General features: G+C 51.2%; 1 protein-coding gene across 6 annotated transcripts in view; it reads right to left on the reverse strand.

The window, feature by feature from the left end:
* The window catches only part of FAM214B (family with sequence similarity 214 member B), a 228,128-nt gene that overhangs the window by 47,232 nt on the left and 153,323 nt on the right, over nucleotides 1-27,573 (reverse strand). For all 6 annotated transcript variants that reach the window (XM_029581777.1, XM_029581762.1, XM_029581770.1 and 3 more), the window contains 4 exons: nucleotides 12,026-12,084; nucleotides 11,692-11,791; nucleotides 11,144-11,302; nucleotides 1,542-1,610 (listed from right to left, as the gene is read on the reverse strand). In XM_029581777.1, the coding sequence (XP_029437637.1) occupies nucleotides 1,542-1,610; nucleotides 11,144-11,302; nucleotides 11,692-11,791; nucleotides 12,026-12,084 (387 nt within the window). The remainder of the gene's footprint in view (nucleotides 1-1,541; nucleotides 1,611-11,143; nucleotides 11,303-11,691; nucleotides 11,792-12,025; nucleotides 12,085-27,573) is intronic.

The following is a 27,573-nucleotide window of genomic DNA, read 5'->3' on the forward strand; positions in this document are numbered from 1 at the left end:
AGCAGAGGCCCGATCTACCGAGGCGCGCTGGGACTGCCCCGCGCACCATGCCAGCAAGCTAAAACTAAGAAACACAAAAAATCAAAGGAAGTGTCGGAAAAAAAACCCGATCGTGACAAAAAAAAAAGGGGGGTGGGGGGGGGAGAGGGGAATCACCCTGGAGCCTTAGCCGACTTCCTGTAGTCACAAACTTTTTTTTTTTTTTTTTAAACTTTAAAAGTTAAGAAAACAAAACAAAACAGAGCTTCTCTCCCAGAGCTGTCCAGCTCAAAACAGCTGCTGAAATAAAGGGAGAGAAACCTCTGACCAAAAAGAAGGGCTGCAAGCCGCACGGCCGGCCTCGTGAGGGGAGGGAGCTGGACCGGTCCACCTCAACCGAGCAGAGAAAGGTTCCTTAAGGAAACAATCCCCTGGGGGGAAGGCTACTGAAAAAGAAAATCTAAAAGAAAAAACAGCAAGGGTAAGGAAAAGCCCTGCAGGTTAATGCACCCGCCATCTGCTGGAGACAGAGAAATACTGAGCTACTGCAGGTGGCACCAGGGCTTTTCAAGCAGTGTCAGCGAGGCTTTATCTGTCTCCATCTGCTGGCAGGGATGAATAAACCCAGGAGTTCTGGACTGATCCGGGTACGTACTGGGAAAAGAAATTTATCAAAACCTTTTTTTTTTTTCAAACTTGCCCGACAGCCTCCGGGTCCTGGTCCGCCGGGGGGGGAGTGAGCCGGGCTCCCCGGTATCACCCCCAGGGCTGCACAAAGATAACAATAGGGCCCTCGACCCTAAGCTGCAGCTGCCTCAACAACCACGGGGGATGGTCCCCTCAGGACCTAACAACCCCCTGGGAGGCTGACAACTGTCTCCTTACCGGCTTTCCTTTATTTTATGGTTTTTTGGGGTTTTTTTTAAGTTATTAACATTTAAAGGCTAACTATCTGTCAATATCATAACCTCTCCTATCTCACACTAAGAAACCAGAACAGACTGTAGGTTTTGCACCTCCACCATCTGCTGGAGACAGAGAAATACTGACGGACTGTAGGTGGCACCTTGGTATATACGTCAGAGTCCGTCAAAACTTCTCTGTCTCCATCTGCTGGAGGGGAGGCAAAACCCAGGAGTCTGGACTGATCCGGGTACGTACAGGGAACTGCAGTTCAGGAAAATGTGGCAGAAAGATACAGGTTATAGTCCCAACTGTATTGGCCACCACTGGCCTGATGAAAAGGAACTTTCATGTGCACATTGATATATTGAACAGGAATCCTTACAGCTTTGAAAGCTGCACGGATTCCTAAATGTGGCCTGTACATATTACACTCTAGGAGCTCCAGAAGGAAGCTCTCTTTGGCACAATGTAAACATCAAGAAGAGCATTAGCAGTAAATTTGAGAGACTGAGCTCATTCGCAACGTGCCCCAGCTCATGAGTGAGGTGCATGCCTGTCACATTATGTGCAAAAACAAACTCGTTGGGAGGCACTCGGAAGTAAGCTCAGGAAGGGTCAGGGAGACTCTCCCCAGGTAGTGACTGCAAATCTCTTACCACTTGGATGGTTCCAGCTTTGGGGACGCTGTATCCCTTCTTTCCCAAGGCCTCCAAATCTATCACTCCCTGCAACAAAAGATTCTGTCATCAGGGCAGCGGTGAATAAATCTGCTATGTATCAGGGTAGCAGCGTGCTCATCAAAGCTTTACATGTGCCTACAGGGAAACATCTTCATACACACAGCGCCGTTCGGCTCGCCAAGAGTTCAACACATTAAGAATGGGAATGCACCTGAGATTGGTCAACAAGTCAAACCTCTGGAGTGAATGGCCATTTCATGCTCTCTTATTTTGGGCACAGTCTGTTCTTGTTTAATGAGGACAGCAAAGGAAAATTGGGTCTTACCTACTAATTTTCGTTCCTGTCGACACTAGCTGAGACTTTGACCAAACATCTGCAAACCAGTTTCTTAACCATAGACATCATAATTCTGGAAGATGGCAAAGCATTTGCCACATTGGCTACCTCAGCCTCTGAGTGCTCTGCCTGTTTCAAGGAGGATTATGAAGACACCTCCTATGCCTGCAACTGCTGAACCCAGCGCAAACAAGTTTTGCATAAATCTACTGCACACTGCAGCCCAGAAACCCGGTAATGGGTACAACTTCGCTGTTGCCCTTCCAGCTTTTAGACCGGCCTCAGGGATGTCCCACTCTCTGATGACCAGAGTAGAAGAGAAAAGACATAAGCAGGACCTCTCAAGCTTCCATTCCAGGTCCACTCCTTTCCGGTCTGACTCCTCCTGAGGAAGTTTGATGCCCAGCTTTTTAAGCATATGTGGAATCAAGGGCACAACTCTTCCCTGCGAAACAGACAAACCACCTTAGGGTCGTCCCTTTCGGCCATCGGCATCTCCTCAGGATCTGGATCTGAAACGTCATCCAGAATCCTCAGACACCTCCATGGGGTTGCCTTGCTGCCCAGCCAAACTGAGCGCCCTCCAGATTGTTTTTTGTGCCCTCCCCCCCCCCAGTGACTTATCCTTCGATTTGGATTGGGAGCTCAGAGGGGAAGGGGGGGGCTGCTTCCCAGCTACTCCCTTCCATGTCAGTAAGGTCATATGCATGAAAAACACAAACTCCATTGGGAAAGCCTCCTCTGAGAGACAGACAGTCTCCTCCCAAGGGCTCCTCAGCTTCCCCTGAGTTCTCTTGGGCATTCTCTCAATCAGGTACGACAGGGGACAAAGAGGGAGAAAAGGCAGGCACAACTCCTGCTGACTCCTGCGATGCGGGAACAGACTCCAAGATGGCCGCCATTCCCGTGCTGCAGGCGAGAAATGCCTCACCCGAACCAGCTGCTCGGGACATCCTCCCTTTACTGACCGCCGCCATAGCACTGGAACAGTCTCTTCCTCCGGCCTTGCACTTGTCGCACAGCCCCAATGAGGAAAAGACACAGCTTCTTAGCCCAACACGCACGGTAGCATTTCCCTGACTTCACAGTTGCCATCATGTTGTCTGCCTGCTCCTGCACTAGCTGTCGACGCTCGTTCTGCTACTGCCTCGCGGTGCCTTAGCCGATCCCTGACACTCCCGCGAAGACTGCTAAGCCTCACACTAGTCCTGCACAGCTCCTGAGCCATGTTGGCCTGCTTCCCAGACATCTGACTCTATAAAAGTTGCTCCTTAGTTTTAACTGTTTTTTTTTTTAACTTTAGCATATAAAAAGAAAAACAAAGGGATACTTCCCTGTCACTGACTTCCAGAGCCACCGGAGAGCCAAGTGTGAGTAGCAGGAGAATGAGGAGGAAACCAGACCACTGACTATCCACTCCCCCCAGCCAGAAGCTGGGGCAGATTAGGGTCACCAATCCCTGCTCACCCACTCAACCTGAGGGATGGTCTCTCTCAGAACCTAACACCCCAGGGAGTACGATTACAATTGAAAAGGAAAAAGATACTTGTTTTGTTTTTTACTTCAGACTGCAGGTTTTACACCTTTACCATCTGCTGGGGACAGAGAAATACTGAGTGACTACAGGTGGCACTCTAGGTTAAGTAGCAGTGTCAGTAAAGCTTTTCTTCTCTGTCTCCATCTGCTGGCAGGGAGACAAAACCCAGGAGTCTGGACTGATCTGGGATATAAACAGGAATGGAAAATTGGTTCTTACCTGCTAATTTTCGTTCCTGTAGTACCAAGGATCAGTCCAGACCTGGGTTGTGTCTCCCTTCCAGCAGATGGAGTCAGAGAAAAAAACTGAAAGGCACTCCCTCTTACCCTGGTGTGCCACCTGCGATCCTTCAGTATAATCCATACCATAGAAGAATGAAACATATCATAACTTCAACATAAGAACCAATGGCTATATCAAACGCCAAAGTCCAAAAAAACCGCTAAAAACGTATGTACATGGACGTGACATGTGACATGTCACAGTTACATGTGACATGTGACATGTCACTGGAATGCTGTGCACTGTAAAGTATCCTGCCGAAAGAAAGAACAATGAACGTAACAGACTCTCCAGGCTCCATGGGCGGGCGTCTGGACTGATCCTTGGTACTACAGGAACGAAAATTAGCAGGTAAGAATCAAGTTTCCTTTCCCTGTACGTACCAAGATCAGTCCAGACCGCTAGGATGTACCCAAGCTGCTCTAAGACCTGGAGAGTCCCGCTCGAAGAACACTGCTGCCAAAGCAGTAGACATCCGGATCCCGGATGTCCAAACGGTAATGCATCGCGAAGGTATATAATGATTTCCAGGTAGCCGCCCTACAAATCTCCTGTGGCGAGACAAACTACTCTCCGCCCAAGACGCCACCTGAGACCTGATTGAATGCACCCTCAGACCGTCCGGTAATGAGCGCCCAAGACCGATGTATGTCGAGGATATGGCTTCCTTCAACCATCGAGCAATAGTGGCCTTGGAAGCCTTCTGGCCTTTCTTAGGACCACACCATAAGACAAACAGATCGTCAGACAATCGAAAAGCATTGATGACCTCCAAACATTGAAATAGAATCCGCCTCACATCCAACCTGCGCAAGTTGTGAGCCTGAGGATAATCCCGATCCAAATCCGTGAACGCAGGCACGGATTCAATGCAGGCAGGCATTCAAATGAAATCCAGAGACCACCTTCGGCAGAAAGGAGGGTACCATTCGGAGGGAAACTCCCAATTCCGAAATCCAGAGAAAAGGCTCCCGACAGGACAACACTTGAAGCTCCGATATCCGCCTTGCCGACATGATGGCCACCAAGAAAATCGCCTTGAGAGTCAGGTCTTTCAAGGTGGCCCGTTTGAGAGGCTCGAAGGGAAGACTGCACATGCCACAGAGGACCAGATTCAAACTCCACGAAGGACACACCTGTCTAACCGGAGGATTCAAATGTTTGGTGCCCTTCAGAAACCGCGACACATCCGGATGAGTTGCAAGAGAAACACCATCAGACTTGCCCCGTAAACATCCAAGGGCCGCCACCTGCACCCTAAGAGAACTGCACGCCAAACCTTTCTTCAGACCCTCCTGTAAGAACGCCAGAATATGAGTAAGAGAAGCCCGCCACGGGGACACATTCAACCCGCGACACAAGGTATCAAAAACCTTCTAGACTCGAACATAGGTAAGAGAAGTGGACTTCTTGCGCGCCTACAGGAGAGTGGAAATAACCGAATCAGGATAGCCTTTCTTCCTCAACTGTCGCCTCTCATAAGCCAGGCTGCTAGACAAAATCGATCCACTCGATCGTAAAATACTGGACCTTGTCGAAGAAGATTCGGTAGATGATGGAGTCGAAGCAGACCATCGACCGCTAGGTTGATCAGATCCGCAAACCACTCCGGCGCCACGAGGATAACTGGCCCTATGTGAGACTCTATGCACTGTAGGACCTTGCCCACCAACGGCCAGGGAGGAAAGACGTAAAGTAGGATGTTGCAAGGCCACGGGAGGACTAGAGCATCCACCCCTTCCGACCTGTGCTCCCTTCGGCGACTGAAAAACCGGGCCGTCTTTGCATTTCTCTGAGTCGCCATCAGGTCCAGGCAAGGCAAGTCCCACCAAGTCAGGAGGCGCATCGCCTCCTCGGACAACTCCCACTCTCCGGGATCTAGGTGCTGGCGACTGAGAAAATCCGCCTGAACGTTGTCGACTCCGGCTATGTAAGAAGCCGCCAGGCGGACTAGATGGCGGACTAGATGACCATTAGATGGTCGGCCTCTGCGGCCACTGGACAACTTTTGGTCCCTCCTTGATGATTGATGTAAGCCACCGCAGTCGCATTGTCGGACAACACTTGCACTGACCAACGGTGTACCAAGGGAAGAAAGCTGCGCAACGCCAGATGCAACGCCTGGTTTCCAAGCGATTGATGGACCATTTCGCCTGTTGCCCTGTCCAGCGTCCCTATGCCGCCTGGGTTTGGCAAACTGCTCCCCAACCGGAGAGGCTCCCCAACCGGAGAAGCTGGCGTCCTTCATCACTATCACCCAATGAGGCTCCTCCAGGTCTATACCGCGCTGTAAGTGGGCCGGAATCAACCACTAATTGAGACTGGACCTGGCAGGTTCCAAGAGCAGGAGGATTTGGAACTCTTCCGAATTCAGTTCCCAACAAGAAAGACCCTTTGCAAAGGTCTCATATGGGCGAAGGCCCAAGGGACTAATTCCAGAGTAGAAGCCATAGAACCAAGCACCTGCAAGTAATCCCACACTCAGGGTAGCGGGAGGGACAACAGCCAGCGAATCTGCGCCATCAACTTGGTGGCACGCTCCTGCGTGAGAAAGACCTTGCCGACCGACGTATCAAACCGAGCGCCTAGGAAGTTCAGAACCTGGGATGGAACTAACTGACTCTTGGTGAAATTGACAATCCACCCAAGAGATTGAAGCCGGCGCAACACTGAACCACCGCCTTGCAAAGCTTCTCCGACTTTGCATGGATTAGCCAATCATCCAGGTATGGATGAACCAAAATCCCCTCCTTCCAGATGGCCGCCGCTACGACCACCATTACCTTGGTGAATACTCTAGGAGCCATCACCAAACTGAACAGCAGGGCCTGGAACTGATAATGCTCGCCCAGAATCATGAACCTGAGGTACCGGCGATACAGCTCGTTGATCCCCACATGGAAGTAGGCCTTTGTCAGGTCCAAAGAAGCCAAATATTCACCCAAATGGACATCCGCAATGACTGATCGGAGTGTCTCCATGTGAAAATGAGGTACCTGAAGCGCCCTGTTCACCTTCTTGAGGTCCAAAATCGGGCGGAAGGAACACTCCTTCTTGGGGACCACGAAATATATGGAATATCTGCCAGTTCCGAGCTCCTCCGGAGGGACCGGGACAATGGCTCCCAGGTCTTTCAACCGCCCCAGAGTCTGATTTACCGCTGCCCGCTTCTCATGGGACCCGCAGGGCGACATTAAAAATAGATCCTGCAATGGATGAGCAAAATCCAAAGCGTAACCGTGTTCGATGATACCCATTCCTTAAGGAACAGAGAAAGGTGGCCACCTATCACCAGAACCGAGGAGTGGGCCAGCACACCTTCATTGCATGGACTTGCCCCCGGAAGATCCCTGAGGACCCCCGTTGCGGGGAGGCCTGAGGCCACGAAATGAAGAAGGCCAAGAATGAGACCTCTGGGATGGCTGACGTGAAGTGAAGGAGGAGGTCCTGCTCTGTCGGAACCAATGCTGACCCCGGAACCTAGGGCGAGCCAAACCAAAGGTCCTAGATGTTCTAGGCTTATCCTCCAGTAACCTGTACACCTTGTTGTCTCCTAGGGATTTGATAAGAGATTCCAGCTCATCCCCGAACAAGAATTTGCCTTTAAAAGGAAGATTGCCCAACTGAGTCTTGAAGGAAACATCGGCCGACCAGTTGCAGAGCCACAGAAGCCTTCTGGCCGAAACCACTGAAGCCATATTGCGCGAAGACACCCGCAGAAGATCATACAAGGCATCCATGGTATAAGCCACAGCTGCCTCCATGCTATTGGCCTGCTTCGCTTCCGCCGGAGGCAACTCCTACGTGGTGAGCAACTGTTGTACCCATCTAAGGGTCACCTGATGCATGAGGCTACTGCACACCGCCGCCCGAACGCACAACGCCAAGACCTCAAAGATGCGTTTGAGAAGGACCTCCGGCTTCTGATCCTGAAGATCCTTAAGAGCGGTAGCCCCCACAACCGGGATGGTCGTCCGCTTGGTGATAGCTGAGACGGCCGCGTCCACTTTGGGTACCCTAAGGACGGCCAAGGCCTCATCTGGCAATGGGTAGAGCTTTTCCATATCTCATCCCACCCGAAGGCTGGCCTCGGGAGTCTCCCATTCTCTGGTCACGAGTTGCAGCAACATCGGGTGAAACGGAAAGGCCTTAGGGGGAGCCTTAAGCCCCGAGAGAACAGGGTCCCCTTTCATAATCTGAAGGCTCGGCTGCGGTGCCTCAATATCCAGTTACTCCAGAACCTGGGGAATCAGATGATCCAGCTCTTCCTTCCAAAACAACCTAAGGACCCTCGGATCATCCCCCTCCACCGGGGTGGACCCATCAACGTCCCCGTCTACATCCCCAAGGAGAAGGTCCTGCGACCCAGGTTCCGGTGGATTTGGAGCTAGAGACCCAGATGAGCTAGCAGCTGTATGGCCTGACTGCTCCCTAAAGGGGTCCGACCCCCCAGATGGTCTGGGAACCTTTGCTGGTGGAGGCGCCACCTCCTGCAATTCAGCCTCAGCTTCTAAAAAGGCGTTGTGCATCAAAAGCACAAATTTTGAGGAAAAAGGCTGCTGTCTCTTTAAGTCCCCCCGCCGGGGGAGGGACCCGCATCGGGAGAAGAGGCAGGCCCTGAGTTGGCCGGTCGTACGGGGCTCAAAGTAGGTGGAGAGAGCAGAGGAGGGATATCCCATCCCCTTGCATCCAGCTCGTCGTCTTCTCCTTGTGGGGAACGTAAAATGGCCACCGTTCCCACGCTAGACGAGGACAGCATGGCCTCTTGACCGACTCCCGAGATTGTGCTGACATCCTCCCCCGGGCACTACCCGACGGTCCTTCACCCCCGGGGAGGCATCTCGTGCAGAGGCCGTCACGGGAGAGCCGCAGCACCGGCTCCCCGCAAGCAGAGCAAGAGGAACCCCGTGGCATGCCACAAGGTAAGGGCTAACAAATAAGTCAGAAATCTGGCGACAAAACGCCCCTCCAGAGCCCCGGGAACCTGCGCACAGGGTTTCCTCACTTTTATTATCTTTTTTTTTTTTTTAAACACCATCAACCAGGGGAAAGAGAAGTGTCCCTGGGACCAACCAAAGCGCTACAGGAGGCACCCGAGGAATTAAAACATCTCAGGGTGCGAGGGAGGGACCAGCCCACCAGTGAAATCTCCCTACTTACCAGGTGATTGGGCTCTGGGAATTTGGCAATCGGGGTGTCCCACCCCAGCCCAGCCGAGCCTCTACCAAGGAAGCCTTGGGAGGATTCACATCGCTCAACCTCCAGAAAAAAAAAAAAGATTCCCTCTTTTTTTTTTTTTTTTTTTTAACTAGCTTGATGTAGCAAAGAACCAGAGCAGTAAAGGCAAAAACCTTCTGAGGAGAACAAGCTGCCTCTTAAAGTTAGATCAACCCCCCTTTTTTTTTTTTTTAAGGATCAGGACCGCAGGTTCTTCCGACCTCCTCTGCTGGAGTCAGAGAAAATACTGAGGGATCGCAGGTGGCACACCAGGGTAAGAGGTGGTGCCTTTCAGTTTTTCTCTGACTCCATCTGCTGGAAGGGAGACACAACCCAGCGGTCTGGACTGATCCTGGTACTTACAGGGAATGGACCATTCCACTGCTCCCCATGGGGTAAGAACATAAGAAACTGCCATGCTGGGTCAGACCAAGGGTCCATCAAGCTCAGCATCCTGTTTCCAACAGAGGCCAATCCAGGCCATAAGAACCTGGCAAGTACCCAAACACTAAGAAGGTCCCATGCTACTGATGCAATTAATAGCAGTGGCTATTCCCTAAGTCAACTTGATTAATAGCAGTTAATGGACTTCTCCTCCAAGAACTTATCCAAACCTTTTTTGAACCCAGCTACACTAACTGCACTAACCACATCCTCTGGCAACAAATTCCTGAGCTTTATTGTGCATTGAGTGAAAAAGAGTTTTCTCCGATTGGTCTTAAATGTGCCCCATGCTAACTTCATGGAATGCCCCCTAGTCCTTCTATTATTCGAAAGTGTAAATAACCGAGTCACATCTACTCGTTCAAGACCTCTCATGATCTTAAAGATGCATCTGCTGCACGAAGATGTCCGAAGCTTATTACCTTTCAGAAAATCCTCCACTTACACCAAACCTGCCACACATCCAAAATATATTCAGCACACCCAGGGTGATGCAAGAAATGGAGATATGCCTCTTCCCTAGAAACAGTGTCATCCAGGCCCAGCTCTGCCAGCCAGTCTCACTGTATTATCACTGGGAATCACACAAGCACACAATGTTCTACATTGAAAAATCAGTGCTCCTGCTGGGTCTGATCCTTAGGACCTGAATCTGACCCATGGCAAGCGGGTTTTAATTTCAGAAGCTAGATCTGGATCTTGGGGGAATGGATCAGACCCTTGAGGCTGGCGCTTAATACTCGGGAGCTGAGTCAGACTCCTGGGGATTGAGTCTGATTCTTGGGGGCAGGCTTGATCTCTTGGGAGCCAAGTCTGACTTGTAAGGAGAGAGTCTGGCCCATGTGGTTTGGGCATGATCAGTGGGAGCAGAGTCTGATGCTCAGACGAAGCTCCTGCTCCTCAGCAGATGGGAGGCGAGGAGTCCTGGGTAGGGAAGTTCAGCAATATGCCTGCTAGAGAGCACAGCATCCAGCACATGAAGCAGTACTGGCAGCACCGTTACAACGTACAAACGCGCTGTACAACCTGGTGTAACGTCCTTCTATTCACAGGGCCCGCCTGCGAGCACTGGCATGAGAACGAGTGCCCAGGCACCCCCTCTCTGGCCTGATGAAGCAGGGACGATGCTCGTTGTTCATACGGCAGTAAGTGTGCTGTGGATCCCTTCTTCCCACATCAAGTCAGCAGTCCCATGTTGTTCACTTGTGGTTCTGTCCAAATTCCACTTGGCTGGTATGCAGACATCAATGCTGGTACTGCCTGGGTAGGGACGGTGCCCCATTCAACCCCCTTTATCACAGGCACTCAAATACCTACATACAAGACAGGGAAATACTGGTGGTCGTGCATGATGATTCCCTGACAAGAGCCAGCCAGGAAGGCATAAGGAAAGGAGGTTGTGCCTGGTGGGTTCCTGACAAAAGCCAGAAGAGGAGGAGGAAGCAGAACAGCGGTGTACGATGGCTCCCCTATGTTAGAGTCAGTTGCGTAGGACGTGAGGAGAGGGGCTTCACTAGGAAGCATTAAACCAGGATCCAGGCCTCTACTCTTAGACCAGAACCAAGCAGGGCAATCTCCTCTAGTGAAATACAGCCAGGACTAACCCCAGACCTGACCTCTGACCCAACCGCAGAGCTGTACAGACGCCACACCAGCAACAGAACTGACCCTGCCCCCCCGCCCCCAGCAGTAACGAAACTGGCAGCAACCCCTGACCCCACACTGAAAACCAAACAATTCCCCCCAGCGCTGAGCCCGTACCAGGAAAGGTGAGGGCACACTGTGCTCCGAGATGTCGAAGTAGGTGACCTGGACAGGTAGGGTGGCGTGCTGGGGGCAGTAGGACCCGCTGGCTCCAATCTCAGCTGTAAACCCTTCGATGCAGCCCGACGGCACAAACCTGCCCTTTAATATGGACTCCTGGAAAGAAGGAAAGGGAGAGGGGGGACTCTTAGAGCTGAATGTGGACGGAGACTGAATGCAGAGAGAGAGAGAGAGAGAGAGAGAGAGAGACTGTTCTCTCCCCTACAACCAGGGGAGCATCCTAGAGTCAGCTCCCCCTCCAACGCTCCCGCCCTGAGCCATCCCCTGTGGCAAACGAGTGTCCACATCTCCACGCATGAGAAGCCCCCCCAACTCGTTCCCCCCTCCCCCGTCTGCAAGAGCCTCTTCCTGCCCCACTTCAGTCCGCCCATGGCCACGTTCCTGCCATCTCTCTCCACCGGGCTGGGGGACGTTAGGTGGCCTCCCGCACACTCTCGCCGCAAACGCCATTTTTTTGTTTTTCTTTTGGTATCTCTCGAAGTTACCTCGAAGTTCCCCAGCAGAGAGCGGCTGATGGCAGAGGTGGCCCAGGGCTCCGGGGACGTTCTTCCTGCGACTCCTTTCCGCAGACTGCGGAGATGTCTCCTGCAACAGAGCAAGGCAGGAGGGAAGTTCAGTGCCGTTCCCATCCCTAGCCCCCTTTTCCCTCATGTTCCTGAAACTGCACCCAGGACCCCGGGGTTTATCCACCCTTCTGTGGGGCTTTCCCCAGTCTTGGAGGCCGGTCCCTCGGGGGGGGGGGGTGTCTAGCCTCCACCAGCGACAGGCGGCTTTGGAGCAGGGAAATCCCCATTACCTCCCATGGAGAAACGCACTCACGATTTGAACTGCAATCCGCTCTTCAGACGCTGTCTGATGCTACTGCAATCCGTACAGCTCTAGGAAGAGGAAAAAAACAGAGAAGTGCAAGTCACGGAGAGCACGGAAAAACTCAGCTCCGACGAGGCTGTGGGTGTACAGCACAGGGAGAGGGTTATATTGGGAGCCTTCTGTGTTCCTTATTTTACCTCCACTGAGAACAAGAGGCTGCATGCGGAGCACAGAGCAGAAATCCTAGTGACATTCAAGAGCCCTAAAACCTTGACCCTGGCTCGGCAAGAGCAGGAGTCCTCCTAGAACCTCGACCCAGTCTCTCATTCACCCTGAGTCCCTCCTGACCCTATCCCTGACCCCTCCCCCACTGGCATGGAAGCAACAGAACCCTCCTAACTCCCCAGCATTGCCCCTTGCCCTTCCAGCCGGCACAGCAAGTGTCCTCCTAATACCTGACCCTGTCCCACCCCACTGACATGGCAGGAGCAAGAGTGCTCCCAACACCCTAAGCCTGCCTCTCGCCCACCTCACCAGAAGGGCAGGAACAGGAGTCCTCCTAACACCCCAATCCTGTCCCTCACCTAACCTGCCAACACAGCAGGAGCAGGAGTCCCCCTAACCCAGCCCACTAGGAGTCCCAACACCCAAACCGTGTCCCTCGCCCATCCGCTGGCACAGCAGGAGCAGGAGTCCTCCCCACTCCCTCACCCTGCCAGCACACCCAAATCCTGTCCCTCGCCCATCCTGCCAACATGACAGGAGTCACCCTAAAACTCTGACCCTAACCCTTACCCAGCCCACAGCAAGAACAGGAGTCCGCCAAATACCTCAACCCTATCATGACCTATTCTAAGGGCATACCAGCAGCACAAGTCCTCCTAACTAACTCACCCTGCCGGCACAGCAGACTCAAGAGTCCTCATCACTCCTTGATCTTGTTCCTCATGAATGTGACGCACTCCATTCCTGTCTCAATGGCATGGGAGAAGTAGATGCCTTCCAACACATTTGTATCCCTCTTCGGCAGGGGCCCAGGCACTGTAGCAGTCTTCAGCAGCATATCACAACCCGCTCAATGTGCTCAAACCCAACCAAGCACTTAAACCTTATGGCACAGTGAAATCCTACAGAGTGCTGAAGCTCTACCAGGCACGCTGGAGAGGGTTATTGCTGTAGAAGTAGTACAGTCCCACAACACTCGTACACTACACTATGCACACACACACACACACAGGGTCTGATCCAGAGAATTAAATGAATTCTCCAGCACTTATTCCTGGCAGCTACAAGACATACAACAGTTACTACCCAAAGCACCTGCACATCCGCTAGGCTTAGCAGCCTCAGAGCGCTCTTACTGTTTGGAGAGGTGCCCCGGGCCTGGTCCAGGAGATACTCTCCCAGCAGGGACCATGGGGACCTCTGTCCCCAGGGAAGGGTGACTGGTGCTGTTAACTGTGTGTGCTGGAGAAAGCCTCATACACATACACGGTCTTCTTTTAAAGAGAATGCAATAACCAGATCTAAGCTTTATACTTCTGGGCATACTAACGACGTAGCCGGTGCCTGGGGGGCCCATCAATTCCCCAGCAGCCACCGATGCCTCCTTCTTCCGGAGTGATTCCCATTGAGGGTTCCTCTGAGGAGGAGGAATCGATTCGCTCGACGGTGCTGTCCGGACCACTGGTCCAGAGAACAGCATTTCCCGGTCCGGTTCCCAGGTCATCAGGGCTCAATGTCTCAGGAGTCTGCGAGGTTTTTGATGCCCTCGGTGCCCAAGCCGAGAGGCCTGGGCAGGGACCCTCCACGAAAGCCACCAGGGGACCTTAGTGAGGAGGATGCTCCATATGACCCATGGAAGGACGATACCTCTGAGTCTTCTATGGACGACTCAGGGGACCTTCCATCAGACCCATCTCCTCCCAACGAGAAATGTAGGTCCCCACTGGAGGACCTCACCTTTGCAGCTGTGTCCGGGCGATGACTGAGGCTATCCCGTTCCAACTCTTGACAGAGGAGGATGCCCATTGTAAGATGCTGAAAGTCCTCCAGTTTGTGGATGCCCCAAAGGAAGTAGTGGCTGTTCCAGTCCATGATATATTTAAGGATCTACTCCTTAGGATCTGGGAATACACAGTTTTCATTCTTCCAGTTAATTGAAAGGCAGATGCAGTCTATTTGGTACAGCAAGCCTTAGGGTTAGAGAGGCATCAGCTCCCACACCAATCTGTTATGGTGGAGTCTGCCCTCAAGAAAGTTAAGCTGTTCCTGTAGCCAACATCTGCAAGGCCTGCGACATGGAGTTCCTTCCATACCTGCAAGGCCTGCGACATGGAGTTCCTTCCACTCATGCAAGGCCTGCGACATGGAGTTCCTTCCACACCTGCAAGGCCTGCGACATGGAGTTCCTTCCACTCATGCAAGGCCTGCGACATGGAGTTCCTTCCACGCCTGCAAGGCCTGCGACATGGAGTTCCTTCCACACCTGCAAGGCCTGCGACATGGAGTTCCTTCCACTCATGCAAGGCCTGCGACATGGAGTTCCTTCCACACCTGCAAGGCCTGCGACATGGAGTTCCTTCCACACCTGCAAGGCCTGCGACATGGAGTTCCTTCCACTCATGCAAGGCCTGCAACATGGAGTTGCACACATTCGCAGCCCACCTCGGTTTGGACAAGGATGGCCAACATGACAGTGGCTTCGGCCAATCTGACCTTCGGAATCTCTTTAAGCTGTAAACCCAACTCTCCCTGCCTAGGGCCCTTTGTTCGGGTTCAAGCTGCTTGGGCCCCCAGGGTACTGAATAGACAGGGGTTTCTTGTTTAGGATGGACACAAACAGACAGGGCCACCTCCCAAGCACCATTTGGAGAATCTTCAGGACATCAGATTTGTGGAAGTCAGGGGTTGGAGGTCATTGAAGGGGCCTCAGATACTCTTACATGCTGATGACAAAGAGTTCAGCGCACTTAGGACGTGAAATGCAGCTTCTTAGTGGTCAGGTGAGGGAATTCTGCTCCAGACCTGCAGAGTTAGTGGGGGGTCCATGATTCCCCCCAACAGGACCCTAGCATCTCTGGTATGGAGGCCAGACACCATGTTTCTATCTCCTAGACTGCAACAAAACTTCCAAAGGGATGAGTAGAGGGGGGAAACAATATTCCTAATATTTGATTACTGAGAAAGGAACTTGCTCCAAGGTAACACAAGGGGAGTCAGTGACAGAGCCGGGATTAGACCTCAGTCTCAGGGAGATAAAGGGACTGATCCCAAGATCAGACAGAGAGTCAGGGGCAGAGCCGGGATCAGACCTGAGACTTGGGGAGATAAAGGGACTGATCCCACGGTCACACAGAGTCAGGGACAGAGGCAGGATGACACTTGAAACTCGAGGAGATAATGTGACTCACCCCAAGGTCACACAGAGACAGTGGCAGAGCTTGGATCAGACATGAGCTCAGGGGAAATTAAGTGACTGATCCCAAGGTCACAGAAAGCAAGTGGCAAAAGAGTGATTAAATCTGAGGCACAGGGAGATAAAGGGACTGATCCCAAAGGCACACAGAATTAGTGACAGAGCTGGGATTAGAGCTGGAGCACAGGGAGATAAAGGGACTGATCCCAAGGTCACACATAGAGTCAGTGACAGAGCTGGGATTAGAACTGAGGCACAGGGGGATAGAGGGACTGATCCTGAGGTCACACAGAGAGGCAGTGACAGAGCTGGGATTAGAACTGAGGCACAGGGAGATAAAGGGACTGATCCTGAGGTCACACAGAGAGTCAGTGACAGAGCTGGGATTAGAACTGAGGCACAGGGGGATAGAGGGACTGATCCTGAGGTCACACAGAGAGGCAGTGACAGAGCTGGGATTAGAACTGAGGCACAGGGAGATAAAGGGACTGATCCTGAGGTCACACAGAGAGTCAGTGACAGAGCTGGGATTAGAACTGAGGCACAGGGGGATAGAGGGACTGATCCTGAGGTCACACAGAGAGGCAGTGACAGAGCTGGGATTAGAACTGAGGCACAGGGAGATAAAGGGACTGATCCTGAGGTCACACAGAGAGGCAGTGACAGAGCTGGGATTAGAACTGAGGCACAGGGAGATAAAGGGACTGATCCTGAGGTCACACAGAGAGGGAGTGACAGAGCTGAGATTAGAACTGAGATACAGGGAGATAAAGGGACTGATCCTGAGGTCACACAGAGAGGCAGTGACAGAGCTGGGATTAGAATTGAGGCACAGGGAGATAAAGGGACTGATTCTGAGGTCACACAGAGAGGCAGTGACAGAGCTGGGATTAGAACTGAGACACAGGGAGATAAAGGGACTGATCCCGAGGTCACACAGAGAGGCAGTGACAGAGCTGGGATTAGAACTGAGACACAGGGAGATAAAGGGACTGATCCCGAGGTCACACAGAGAGGCAGTGACAGAGCTGGGATTAGAACTGAGATACAAGGAGATAAAGGGACTGATCCTGAGGTCACACAGAATTAGTGGCAGAGCTGGGATTAGAACTGAGGCAGAGAGAGATAAAGGGACTGATCCTGGGGTCACACAGAGAGGCAGTGACAGAGCTGGGATTAGAACTGAGACACAGGGAGATAAAGGGACTGATCCTGAGGTCACACAGAATTAGTGGCAGAGCTGGGATTAGAACTGAGGCAGAGAGAGATAAAGGGACTGATCCTGGGGTCACACAGAGAGGCAGTGACAGAGCTGGGATTAGAACTGAGACACAGGGAGATAAAGGGACTGATCCCGGGGTCACACAGAATTAGTGGCAGAGCTGGGATTAGAGCTGGAGCACAGAGAGATAAAGGGACTCGACCCAACGATGTGCAGAAAGGGACAACGGCAATCAGCTTTATGTGGGACACCGTCAGCAGCAGGCCACAGATCAGCAGCAGTGGCACTGTCCCTGTCCCATGGAGTATGCTCTGCGGGGAGCTCAGGCTTGAGTGCTGATGCGTTGATACAGAACGCACAGAGAGGGGCCTGACCCCTCAAAAAGCAGAAGGGAGACCGGTGCAGGCAGGAGTTCCATCCTGTGACCTTCATGTGTGATAACCGGTGCTGTTAGTACAGCTGGGAACTGCCTCAGCTCATAGTGACCCCCCACCGAGGGAGGAGATAGTAAAATAGGGGTGTACTGGGTGGTTGTGGGGGGCCAGGGGAGAGTAAATGCATAGGCTAGTGGACAGAGGGAAGGGAGTATACTTGCATACACTGGTGAGGGAGAGGAAAACTGGGAGTAGATAATCTTTCTGATCCTACGTGCTAGCACAGTAACTCACCTCAGTTACACAGATGAAAATAAACCAATCTTCAAATACAGAATAAGAGATTATAAACCAGAAGCAGAAAGATACAAAGAGAAATGGAACTGGAAACCCTGCATCTATAATCTACAGAACTGGACCCAACATTCCAGCTTAGGTTTCAGTGGTGAGTTATACCGAGGCATCATCACTGTTATCCGTCTCCCTATGCCCTCCCCAGCATTCCTCTGGCTCTGGCCATCGCCTTGTCGCACCTTTTCACCATCTTGAGATCATCAGATATGACCGCCCCAAGATCTTTCTCCTTGGTTGGTGTTGCATTGTTATCCCACACCCACCCCCCTCCCCATCATGTATTGATCCCCAAACCCAGGCCACTGCACTTTTCTGGGCAACTAAGATTCAGTGCAATACTTGAGCAGACCTTGAGCTTCCTTCGATCGCTCCTCATTCTGTCTACTCCCACAGAAACGCCCGCTCCGTTGTGGATCTTGGCGTCACCGCCACCTGCAAAGATGTTGATCAGAAACCAGTCCAGGAGCCATCCCTGAGGCGCTCCACTGATGGCCTCTCTTTCCTTGGACTGAACTCAGTTTACCATTACCCTCACTCAATTTTCTAAGGGGACCATCTTGGGAACCAGCTCCAGGCTACTCAGTTTATTTATGGGCCTCTTACATGGGACAGTGTCTAAAGCTTTTCTGAAATCCAAGTAAAAGACATCCAGTTCAAATCCTCTGGTCAACCAATCAAAGAAATGATTCAGAACTGTTGGACAAGCTCTCCTGCTAGCAAATCATACTGTGTCTCAGCCTGCGAACCAAGCCCTTGCCCTCAGAAGGGGCTCTGTTCATTTTCAAATTTTATTTCAAATTATTTCTATCTAGCCCGCACAATCCAAACATCGTGGCGATTTACATAAAAATTTCACATTACTAAATATTACTGATTTACCCTCCTCTGAGATCAGATTGACTGACTGAGTTGGGAGCCAGAGACAGACAGAGAGAGACAGCACAATAGCAGGAGCAAGAGACAAAATACGAGTTAAGAGTGAACTTGCAATGCCAAAATGGAATCTCTAAAAACTGCCCAAAGGGGGAAAAAAAATAAAAGACACCTTATGGGCAGGTGATCGGGCATGAAATCCTGATGGGGATTTTCTGTCACAGGGCACACAAGGCCCTTGAAAGATGGAAGCTAAGGACCGGCCTGCATTGCTGCAGGAAAGATCCAGAGCCCGGCTTCTTCCTGGCCCAGCCGGTGGGGGGGGGGGAGGGGGTCTCAGCTGCTCTACATGGGAACATCTGGCAGTCGACTAAGGGCTCCAAAGGGAGACGCAGGCCATGACCCCAGACCAAGGACCATCATTATTCACGCCTGGGCGAGAGGAGGGTAGCAGGAGGAGGCTAAATAAATAAATAAATATGAGGACGTAGCCATGCTGTAGCCCCAGTAGAGGTTGGGTCCAACCGAGTCCATTCTCCAGAGGAGAAGGAAACCGCTGGGCACACCAAGCACTGCAAAGCAAAGCGGGAGGACAGAGCGGGAGAAGTCGGCACCCTCACGGGCCGGAAAGCGCACATTCCAGGCACCGCTCAAGAGAGACCGTGAACTGCTACACCAGCACCTGCAACAGGGGTCAGTAAACCGGGGAGGGCGGGAGCTTGAACAATCCCTAAAAGGGGAGCCCAATGAAGGAAGGGGGAAAAAAAAACACCCCATACGGCTACACCAGCGAGTCTCAGAGCCAGGGAGGCAATGCAAGCTCACAGCAGGTAGGGGGCTGCAGAATGAACCCACAGCTCTGTAAGCAGGCCCAGTGCAGAAGCCACTTACTCTGTGGCACGGCCACACACGGGAGGAGCCGCTCGCTGTTCCACAGCCCAGGAAAAAGCTGCCACCCTGGGAGACGTCCCCGCTGCTGCCTCCTCCGTCTGGGAGAGAGATCCCGGGGGAAAAGGAATGGTGAGACGGGGGAGGGGAATGGGCAGACAGGCCAGCGAGAACGAGGAGCTGGGTGAGAGGGAGGCGAAAAGTGTAAAATAGCTAAATAAGCAAATCAAAACAGGAGAAAAAAAAAAAAAAAAGATGAGCAAACTAAGAAAAATGCAAAAACAGAAAGGAAAAATTAGTGAAAAAAAAAAGTGTGTGCAGGCTGGGATGGGAGTTTTATTCAGCTCCTAAAAAACTTCTGGCTGGCACCCAAGGTTTTTTGAAGAAGTTTGCATCCCTTACCATCGTGGTGTGTAGCCCATCTCTCTGATTTGGGGTGGAATGCGTGCCTCTGGTGTACTTTGTATGGTGATCTATGTCTCTGTGTGTGTGTCATGTGGTCCATGTCTGCCTGGGTCCACCTCTTTGCGTGTGTCATGTGGTCCATCCATCCGTCTCTGTGCGTGTGTCATGTGGTCCATCCATCCGTCTCTGTGCGTGTGTCATGTGGTCCATGTCTGCCTGGGTCCACCTCTGTGCGTGTCATGTGGTCCATCCATCCGTCTCTGTGCGTGTGTCATGTGGTCCATCCATCCGTCTCTGTGCGTGTGTCATGTGGTCCATGTCTGCCTGGGTCCACCTCTGTGCGTGTGTCATGTGGTCCATCCATCCGTCTCTGTGCGTGTGTCATGTGGTCCATCCATCAGTCTCTGTGCGTGTGTCATGTGGTCCATCCATCCGTCTCTGTGTGTGTGTGTCATGTGGTCCATCCATCCACCTCTGTGCGTGTGTCATGTGGTCCATCCATCCGTCTCTGTGTGTGTGTCATGTGGTCCGTCTGTGTCTCTTCTCTGTATGTAATGTGGTCTGTCTGCCTGTGTCTATCCATGTGATGTAGTCTTTCTGCCTGTGTCTGTCTTCTGTCTGGGGATGGTGTGTGTGTCTGTGTTTTTCTGTCTAGATGTGGTTTGCTATGTCTCTGTGTTTGTCTGGGAGTTGGGCTTCTGTCTCTCTGTGGGATGTCTGTGTCTAGGTTTGGGGTGACTTGGCCTCTCTTTGCCTGTCTGCGTAGGAACTAACTATGTCTGTTTGTCTGCGTGCCTTAAGTCTATCTGGCTGCAGGGTGTCTGCCTCTGTGAGACCTTGCTCCTTCCAGCAACTTGAAGTGAAACAAAACGGGGGGTTTGAGCCACTGGTTGGCAGTGAGGCTGCCTGGTGAATTCCCTTCCCAAGTCTGCACATATTTATCTAAGTATAAACACACACGCATATAAATATATAAATATATCCTATCTTGGGGGGCCCCAACCCATTTCAGGAATGGAAGGGGCTGTGGCTCATTTGCTCACTCCTGACCTGTAATGCAAAATGAAGAGTGGGGGGAGGGGGGGGAAGTGACACAGATTTTTGTTCACTGGTCCCTCCAGGGGTTGGCGAGGGACCACAGAATGGTGTCAGGAGCACAAAGAGAGAGAGGTAGACCCTGGTCCGTTTACGGGAATGGATTTAGCGAACGTGAAAATGGACAGGGCCATGGGTCAGATGAAACACATCCGGAGAGCTTCCCCTAGCCCGCTCTGGAGAGGATTCGCTACAGGCAGACAGGGTCCTGTGTGCTTATTGCGGGCTCTCTTGCATTCCCCCCTTAACCATCTTCCATCTCCACCCATCACCTCCAAAGTCCATTCCACGCCTTCACCACTTTTTCCATGAAGAAATATTTTCTGATGTCGCTCCCGAGTCTTGACAGCAAGGAGCTTCCTGCTGTGGCCTCTCGTTCTAGAGCATTCTTTCCTCTAAAAGGTTTGCTTTTTGTGTCTTATTTGTACCATTGTGGTATTTGAATGTCTACCCCGTTTCTCCTTTCCCCTGAGGTAGACATATTTAGGTCCTTGGGTGTCATCTCATAGGGGTTTCTGGTGAAGGCCCTGCACCATTCTGGTAGCTTCTCTCTGGACAGCCAGCCTGCTGCCGGCATCCTTTGAGGTACGGCCTGCGGGTGAGATCTCACCAACAGCCTGTACGGAGGCATTAACACTCCTTTCGTTCTACTGGTTATCGATCACATTTGTTGGATACGGTCTGGAGTACCGCGTCCGGTTCGGGCCTATAATCTCCACACGGAGAAGGGCGGCCGAAACAGTGCAGGGCCGCACCGGAAGCCCTGTGAGATGAGATTAAAGGGATCTATAGCCTTACACGAGGGAAGGGGACACAAAGGAGACGGTCAATGACTCTGAAGGCAGAAATAATTCACAGGGAAGCAAATATTTTTCAGTGGAGAACAAGTGTTACGACGAGGGGTCATAACGGAATATAAAAGAAAAACTAGACATTGGGTGACAAAGAAAGATGGAGGAGTGACCTAATGCTTAAAGCAACAGGGTGAGACCCCTTTTCCGCACCCTCCCCACTGACGCTCCTTGCGACCTTGGGCAGGTCACTTTGTTTCCCCACTGGCTCAGGAACCACTTACGACTGTCAGCTCTCTGGCTGCAGGCACTTGATGTGCTTCAGATCTAGTCACCCTGGAAGCCACCCTGAGGCCTATCTGGAGAAGGAGAGCTGCAATTACAAATCATAACTGAATGCTAAAAGGTTATTGGTGCTGGTGAGGCAAGGTTGGGGGGATTGCGGCAGAAGGGGAGAGCGCGCAGAGGAGATGGCTCCGGGGTGATCTGCCGTCACGTGCCCTGTTTCTGAGTGCCAGTAGGAACAAACCCCAGCAGTCATCACTGTACACCACCTTCCTTATCCAAAGGAAAGCCAAGGCAGTTTAGAACGAGAATATAAGTACAAAAACAGGCATAAAATATCTAAAAATATAATCAGCATTAAAAACCTAATATTATCTCACCCTTGATGCAAAAACCCATCCATCCTCTCCTCTCGCTAAGGGATAGATAGGACCGCGACCCATTCAAAATGACATCCCCGGAAATAGCACAGGCCCTACCCTAAGCCCACAGCAAGACCATAAGGAGTACAAGAACGGAGCAGAACATTTCTAGAAACACATAAACATAAAATCATCCAACAACCCGTCCATCCCCCTACTTTCAGCCATGCAGAGGGGACTAGGATAGTTTCATAAGTCTGAGGGTAAAATGGGGGTAATTTTCAAAGACTTGCACGGGGATTACGTGTGCAAAACTGGCACACATACACATGCACGCTAAGCAAACTTTCAGAAGCAGGGTCACTGCTGCGTGGGAAAAGTGCCCACTTACAAAGAGAATATTTTGATGGCGTTCCGAGGCGAGGTTCGGAATAAGTGCACAGGCCTGTATTTTATACCCAGAGTACACGCATCCATCCTCAGACATGCCCATCCGGTGTATTTTATACCCAGAGTACACGCATCCATCCTCAGACATGCCCATCCGGTGTATTTTATACCCAGAGTACACGCATCCATCCTCAGATATGCCCATCCGGAGTATTTTATACCCAGAGTACACGCATCCATCCTCATACATGCCCATCCGGTGTATTTTATACCCAGAGTACACGCATCCATCCTCAGACATGCCCATCCGGTGTATTTTATACCCAGAGTACACGCATCCATCCTCAGACATGCCCATCCGGTGTATTTTATACCCAGAGTACACGCATCCATCCTCAGACATGCCCATCCGGTGTATTTTATACACAGAGTACAGGCATCCATCCTCAGACATGCCCAACCGGTGTATTTTATACCCAGAGTACACGCATCCATCCTCAGACATGCCCAACCGGTGTATTTTATACCCAGAGTACACGCATCCATCCTCAGACATGCCCATCCGGTGTATTTTATACCCAGAGTACACGCATCCATCCTCAGACATGCCCATCCGGTGTATTTTATACCCAGAGTACACGCATCCATCCTCAGACATGCCCATCCGGTGTATTTTATACCCAGAGTACACGCATCCATCCTCAGACATGCCCATCCGGTGTATTTTATACACAGAGTACAGGCATCCATCCTCAGACATGCCCAACCGGTGTATTTTATACCCAGAGTACACGCATCCATCCTCAGACATGCCCAACCGGTGTATTTTATACCCAGAGTACACGCATCCATCCTCAGACATGCCCATCCGGTGTATTTTATACCCAGAGTACACGCAACCATCCTCAGACATGCCCATCCGGTGTATTTTATACCCAGAGTACACGCATCCATCCTCAGACATGCCCATCCGGTGTATTTTACACCGAGAGTACACGCATCCATCCTCAGTCATGCCCATCCGGTGTATTTTATACCCAGAGTACACGCATCCATCCTCAGACATGCCCATCCGGTGTATTTTATACCCAGAGTACACGCATCCATCCTCAGTCATGCCCATCCGGTGTATTTTATACCCAGAGTACACGCATCCATCCTCAGACATGCCCATCCGGTGTATTTTATACCCAGAGTACACGCATCCATCCTCAGACATGCCCATCCGGTGTATTTTATACCCAGAGTACACGCATCCATCCTCAGACATGCCCATCCGGTGTATTTTATACACAGAGTACAGGCATCCATCCTCAGACATGCCCAACCGGTGTATTTTATACCCAGAGTACACGCATCCATCCTCAGACATGCCCAACCGGTGTATTTTATACCCAGAGTACACGCATCCATCCTCAGACATGCCCATCCGGTGTATTTTATACCCAGAGTACACGCAACCATCCTCAGACATGCCCATCCGGTGTATTTTATACCCAGAGTACACGCATCCATCCTCAGACATGCCCATCCGGTGTATTTTACACCGAGAGTACACGCATCCATCCTCAGTCATGCCCATCCGGTGTATTTTATACCCAGAGTACACGCATCCATCCTCAGACATGCCCATCCGGTGTATTTTATACCCAGAGTACACGCATCCATCCTCAGTCATGCCCATCCGGTGTATTTTATACCCAGAGTACACGCATCCATCCTCAGACATGCCCATCCGGTGTATTTTATACCCAGAGTACACGCATCCATCCTCAGACATGCCCATCCGGTGTATTTTATACCCAGAGTACACGCATCCATCCTCAGACATGCCCAGCCGGTGTATTTTATACCCAGAATACAGGCATCCATCCTCAGACATGCCCATCCGGTGTATTTTATATCCAGAGTACACGCATCCATCCTCAGACATGCCCAGCCGGTGTATTTTATACCCAGAGTACAGGCATCCATCCTCAGACATGCCCATCCATTGTATTTTATACCCAGAGTACAGGCATCCATCCTCAGACATGCCCATCCATTGTATTTTATACCCAGAGTACAGGCATCCATCCTCAGACATGCCCATCCAGTGTATTTTATATCCAGAGTACACGCATCCATCTTCAGACATGCCCATCCAGTGTATTTTACACCGAGAGTACACGCATCCATCCTCAGTCATGTCCATCCAGTGTATTTTATACCCAGAGAACAGGCATCCATCCTCAGACATGCCCATCCAGTGTATTTTATACCCAGAGTACACGCATCCATCCTCAGACATGCCCATCCAGTGTATTTTATATCCAGAGTACACGCATCCATCCTCAGACATGCCCATCCGGTGTATTTTACACCGAGAGTACACGCATCCATCCTCAGACATGCCCATCCGGTGTATTTTATACCCAGAGTACACGCATCCATCCTCAGACATGCCCAGCCGGGGTATTTTATACCCAGAGTACACGCATCCATCCTCAGACATGCCCATCCGGTGTATTTTATACCCAGAGTACACGCATCCATCCTCAGACATGCCCATCCGGTGTATTTTTCACCGAGAGTACACGCATCCATCCTCAGACATGCCCATCCGGTGTATTTTATATCCAGAGTACACGCATCCATCCTCAGACATGCCCAGCCAGTGTATTTTACACCGAGAGTACACGCATCCATCCTCAGACATGCCCATCCGGTGTATTTTATACCCAGAGTACACGCATCCATCCTCAGACATGCCCATCCGGTGTATTTTATACCCAGAGTACACGCATCCATCCTCAGACATGCCCATCCGGTGTATTTTATACACAGAGTACAGGCATCCATCCTCAGACATGCCCAACCGGTGTATTTTATACCCAGAGTACACGCATCCATCCTCAGATATGCCCAACCGGTGTATTTTATACCCAGAGTACACGCATCCATCCTCAGACATGCCCATCCGGTGTATTTTATACCCAGAGTACACGCATCCATCCTCAGACATGCCCATCCGGTGTATTTTATACCCAGAGTACACGCATCCATCCTCAGACATGCCCATCCGGTGTATTTTACACCGAGAGTACACGCATCCATCCTCAGTCATGCCCATCCGGTGTATTTTATACCCAGAGTACACGCTCATCCTCAATCATCCGGTATACCAGACATGCATCCTCAATCCGGTGTATTTTATACCCAGAGTACACGCATCCATCCTCAGTCATGCCCATCCGGTGTATTTTATACCCAGAGTACACGCATCCATCCTCAGACATGCCCATCCGGTGTATTTTATACCCAGAGTACACGCATCCATCCTCAGACATGCCCAGCCGGTGTATTTTATACCCAGAATACAGGCATCCATCCTCAGACATGCCCATCCGGTGTATTTTATATCCAGAGTACACGCATCCATCCTCAGACATGCCCAGCCGTGTATTTTATACCCAGAGTACAGGCATCCGTCCTCAGACATGCCCATCCATTGTATTTTATACCCAGAGTACAGGCATCCATCCTCAGACATGCCCATCCATTGTATTTTATACCCAGAGTACAGGCATCCATCCTCAGACATGCCCATCCAGTGTATTTTATACCAGAGTACACGCATCCATCCTCAGACATGCCCAGCCAGTGTATTTTATATCCAGAGTACACGCATCCATCCTCAGACATGCCCATCCAGTGTATTTTACACCGAGAGTACACGCATCCATCCTCAGTCATGTCCCATCCAGTGTATTTTATACCCAGAGAACAGGCATCCATCCTCAGACATGCCCATCCAGTGTATTTTATACCCAGAGTACACGCATCCATCCTCAGACATGCCCATCCAGTGTATTTTATATCCAGAGTACACGCATCCATCCTCAGACATGCCCATCCGGTGTATTTTATATCCAGAGTACACGCATCCATCCTCAGACATGCCCATCCGGTGTATTTTACACCGAGAGTACACGCATCCATCCTCAGACATGCCCATCCGGTGTATTTTATACCCAGAGTACATGCATCCATCCTCAGACATGCCCAGCCGGTGTATTTTATACCCAGAGTACACGCATCCATCCTCAGACATGCCCATCCGGTGTATTTTATACCCAGAGTACACGCATCCATCCTCAGACATGCCCATCCGGTGTATTTTACACCGAGAGTACACGCATCCATCCTCAGACATGCCCATCCGGTGTATTTTATATCCAGAGTACACGCATCCATCCTCAGACATGCCCAGCCAGTGTATTTTACACCGAGAGTACACGCATCCATCCTCAGACATGCCCATCCAGTGTATTTTATACCCAGAGTACACGCATCCATCCTCAGACATGCCCATCCAGTGTATTTTATATCCAGAGTACACGCATCCATCCTCAGACATGCCCAGCCAGTGTATTTTACACCGAGAGTACAGGCATCCATCCTCAGACATGCCCATCCGGTGTATTTTATACCCAGAGTACACGCATCCATCCTCAGATATGCCCATCCGGTGTATTTTATATCCAGAGTACACGCATCCAACCTCAGACATGCCCAGCCAGTGTATTTTACACCGAGAGTACAGGCATCCATCCTCAGACATGCCCATCCAGTGTATTTTATACCCAGAGCACACGCATCCATCCTCAGACATGCCCAGCCAGTGTATTTTACACCGAGAGTACAGGCATCCATCCTCAGACATGCCCATCCAGTGTATTTTATACCCAGAGCACACGCATCCATCCTCAGACATGCCCATCCAGTGTATTTTATACCCAGAGTACATTCATCCATCCTCAGACATGCCCATCCAGTGTATTTTATACCCAGAGTACACGCATCCATCCTCAGATATGCCCATCCAGTGTATTTTATACCCAGAGTACACGCATCCATCCTCAGACATGCCCATCCAGTGTATTTTATACCCAGAGTACACGCATCCATCCTCAGACATGCCCAGCCAGTGTATTTTATACCCAGAGTACACGCATCCATCCTCAGACATGCCTATCCAGTGTATTTTACACCGAGAGTACAGGCATCCATCCTCAGATATGCCCATCCAGTGTATTTTATACCCAGAGTACAGGCATC

Source organism: Rhinatrema bivittatum, chromosome 1 (assembly GCF_901001135.1).
Source record: "Rhinatrema bivittatum chromosome 1, aRhiBiv1.1, whole genome shotgun sequence".
Lineage (NCBI taxonomy): Eukaryota > Metazoa > Chordata > Amphibia > Gymnophiona > Rhinatrematidae > Rhinatrema > Rhinatrema bivittatum.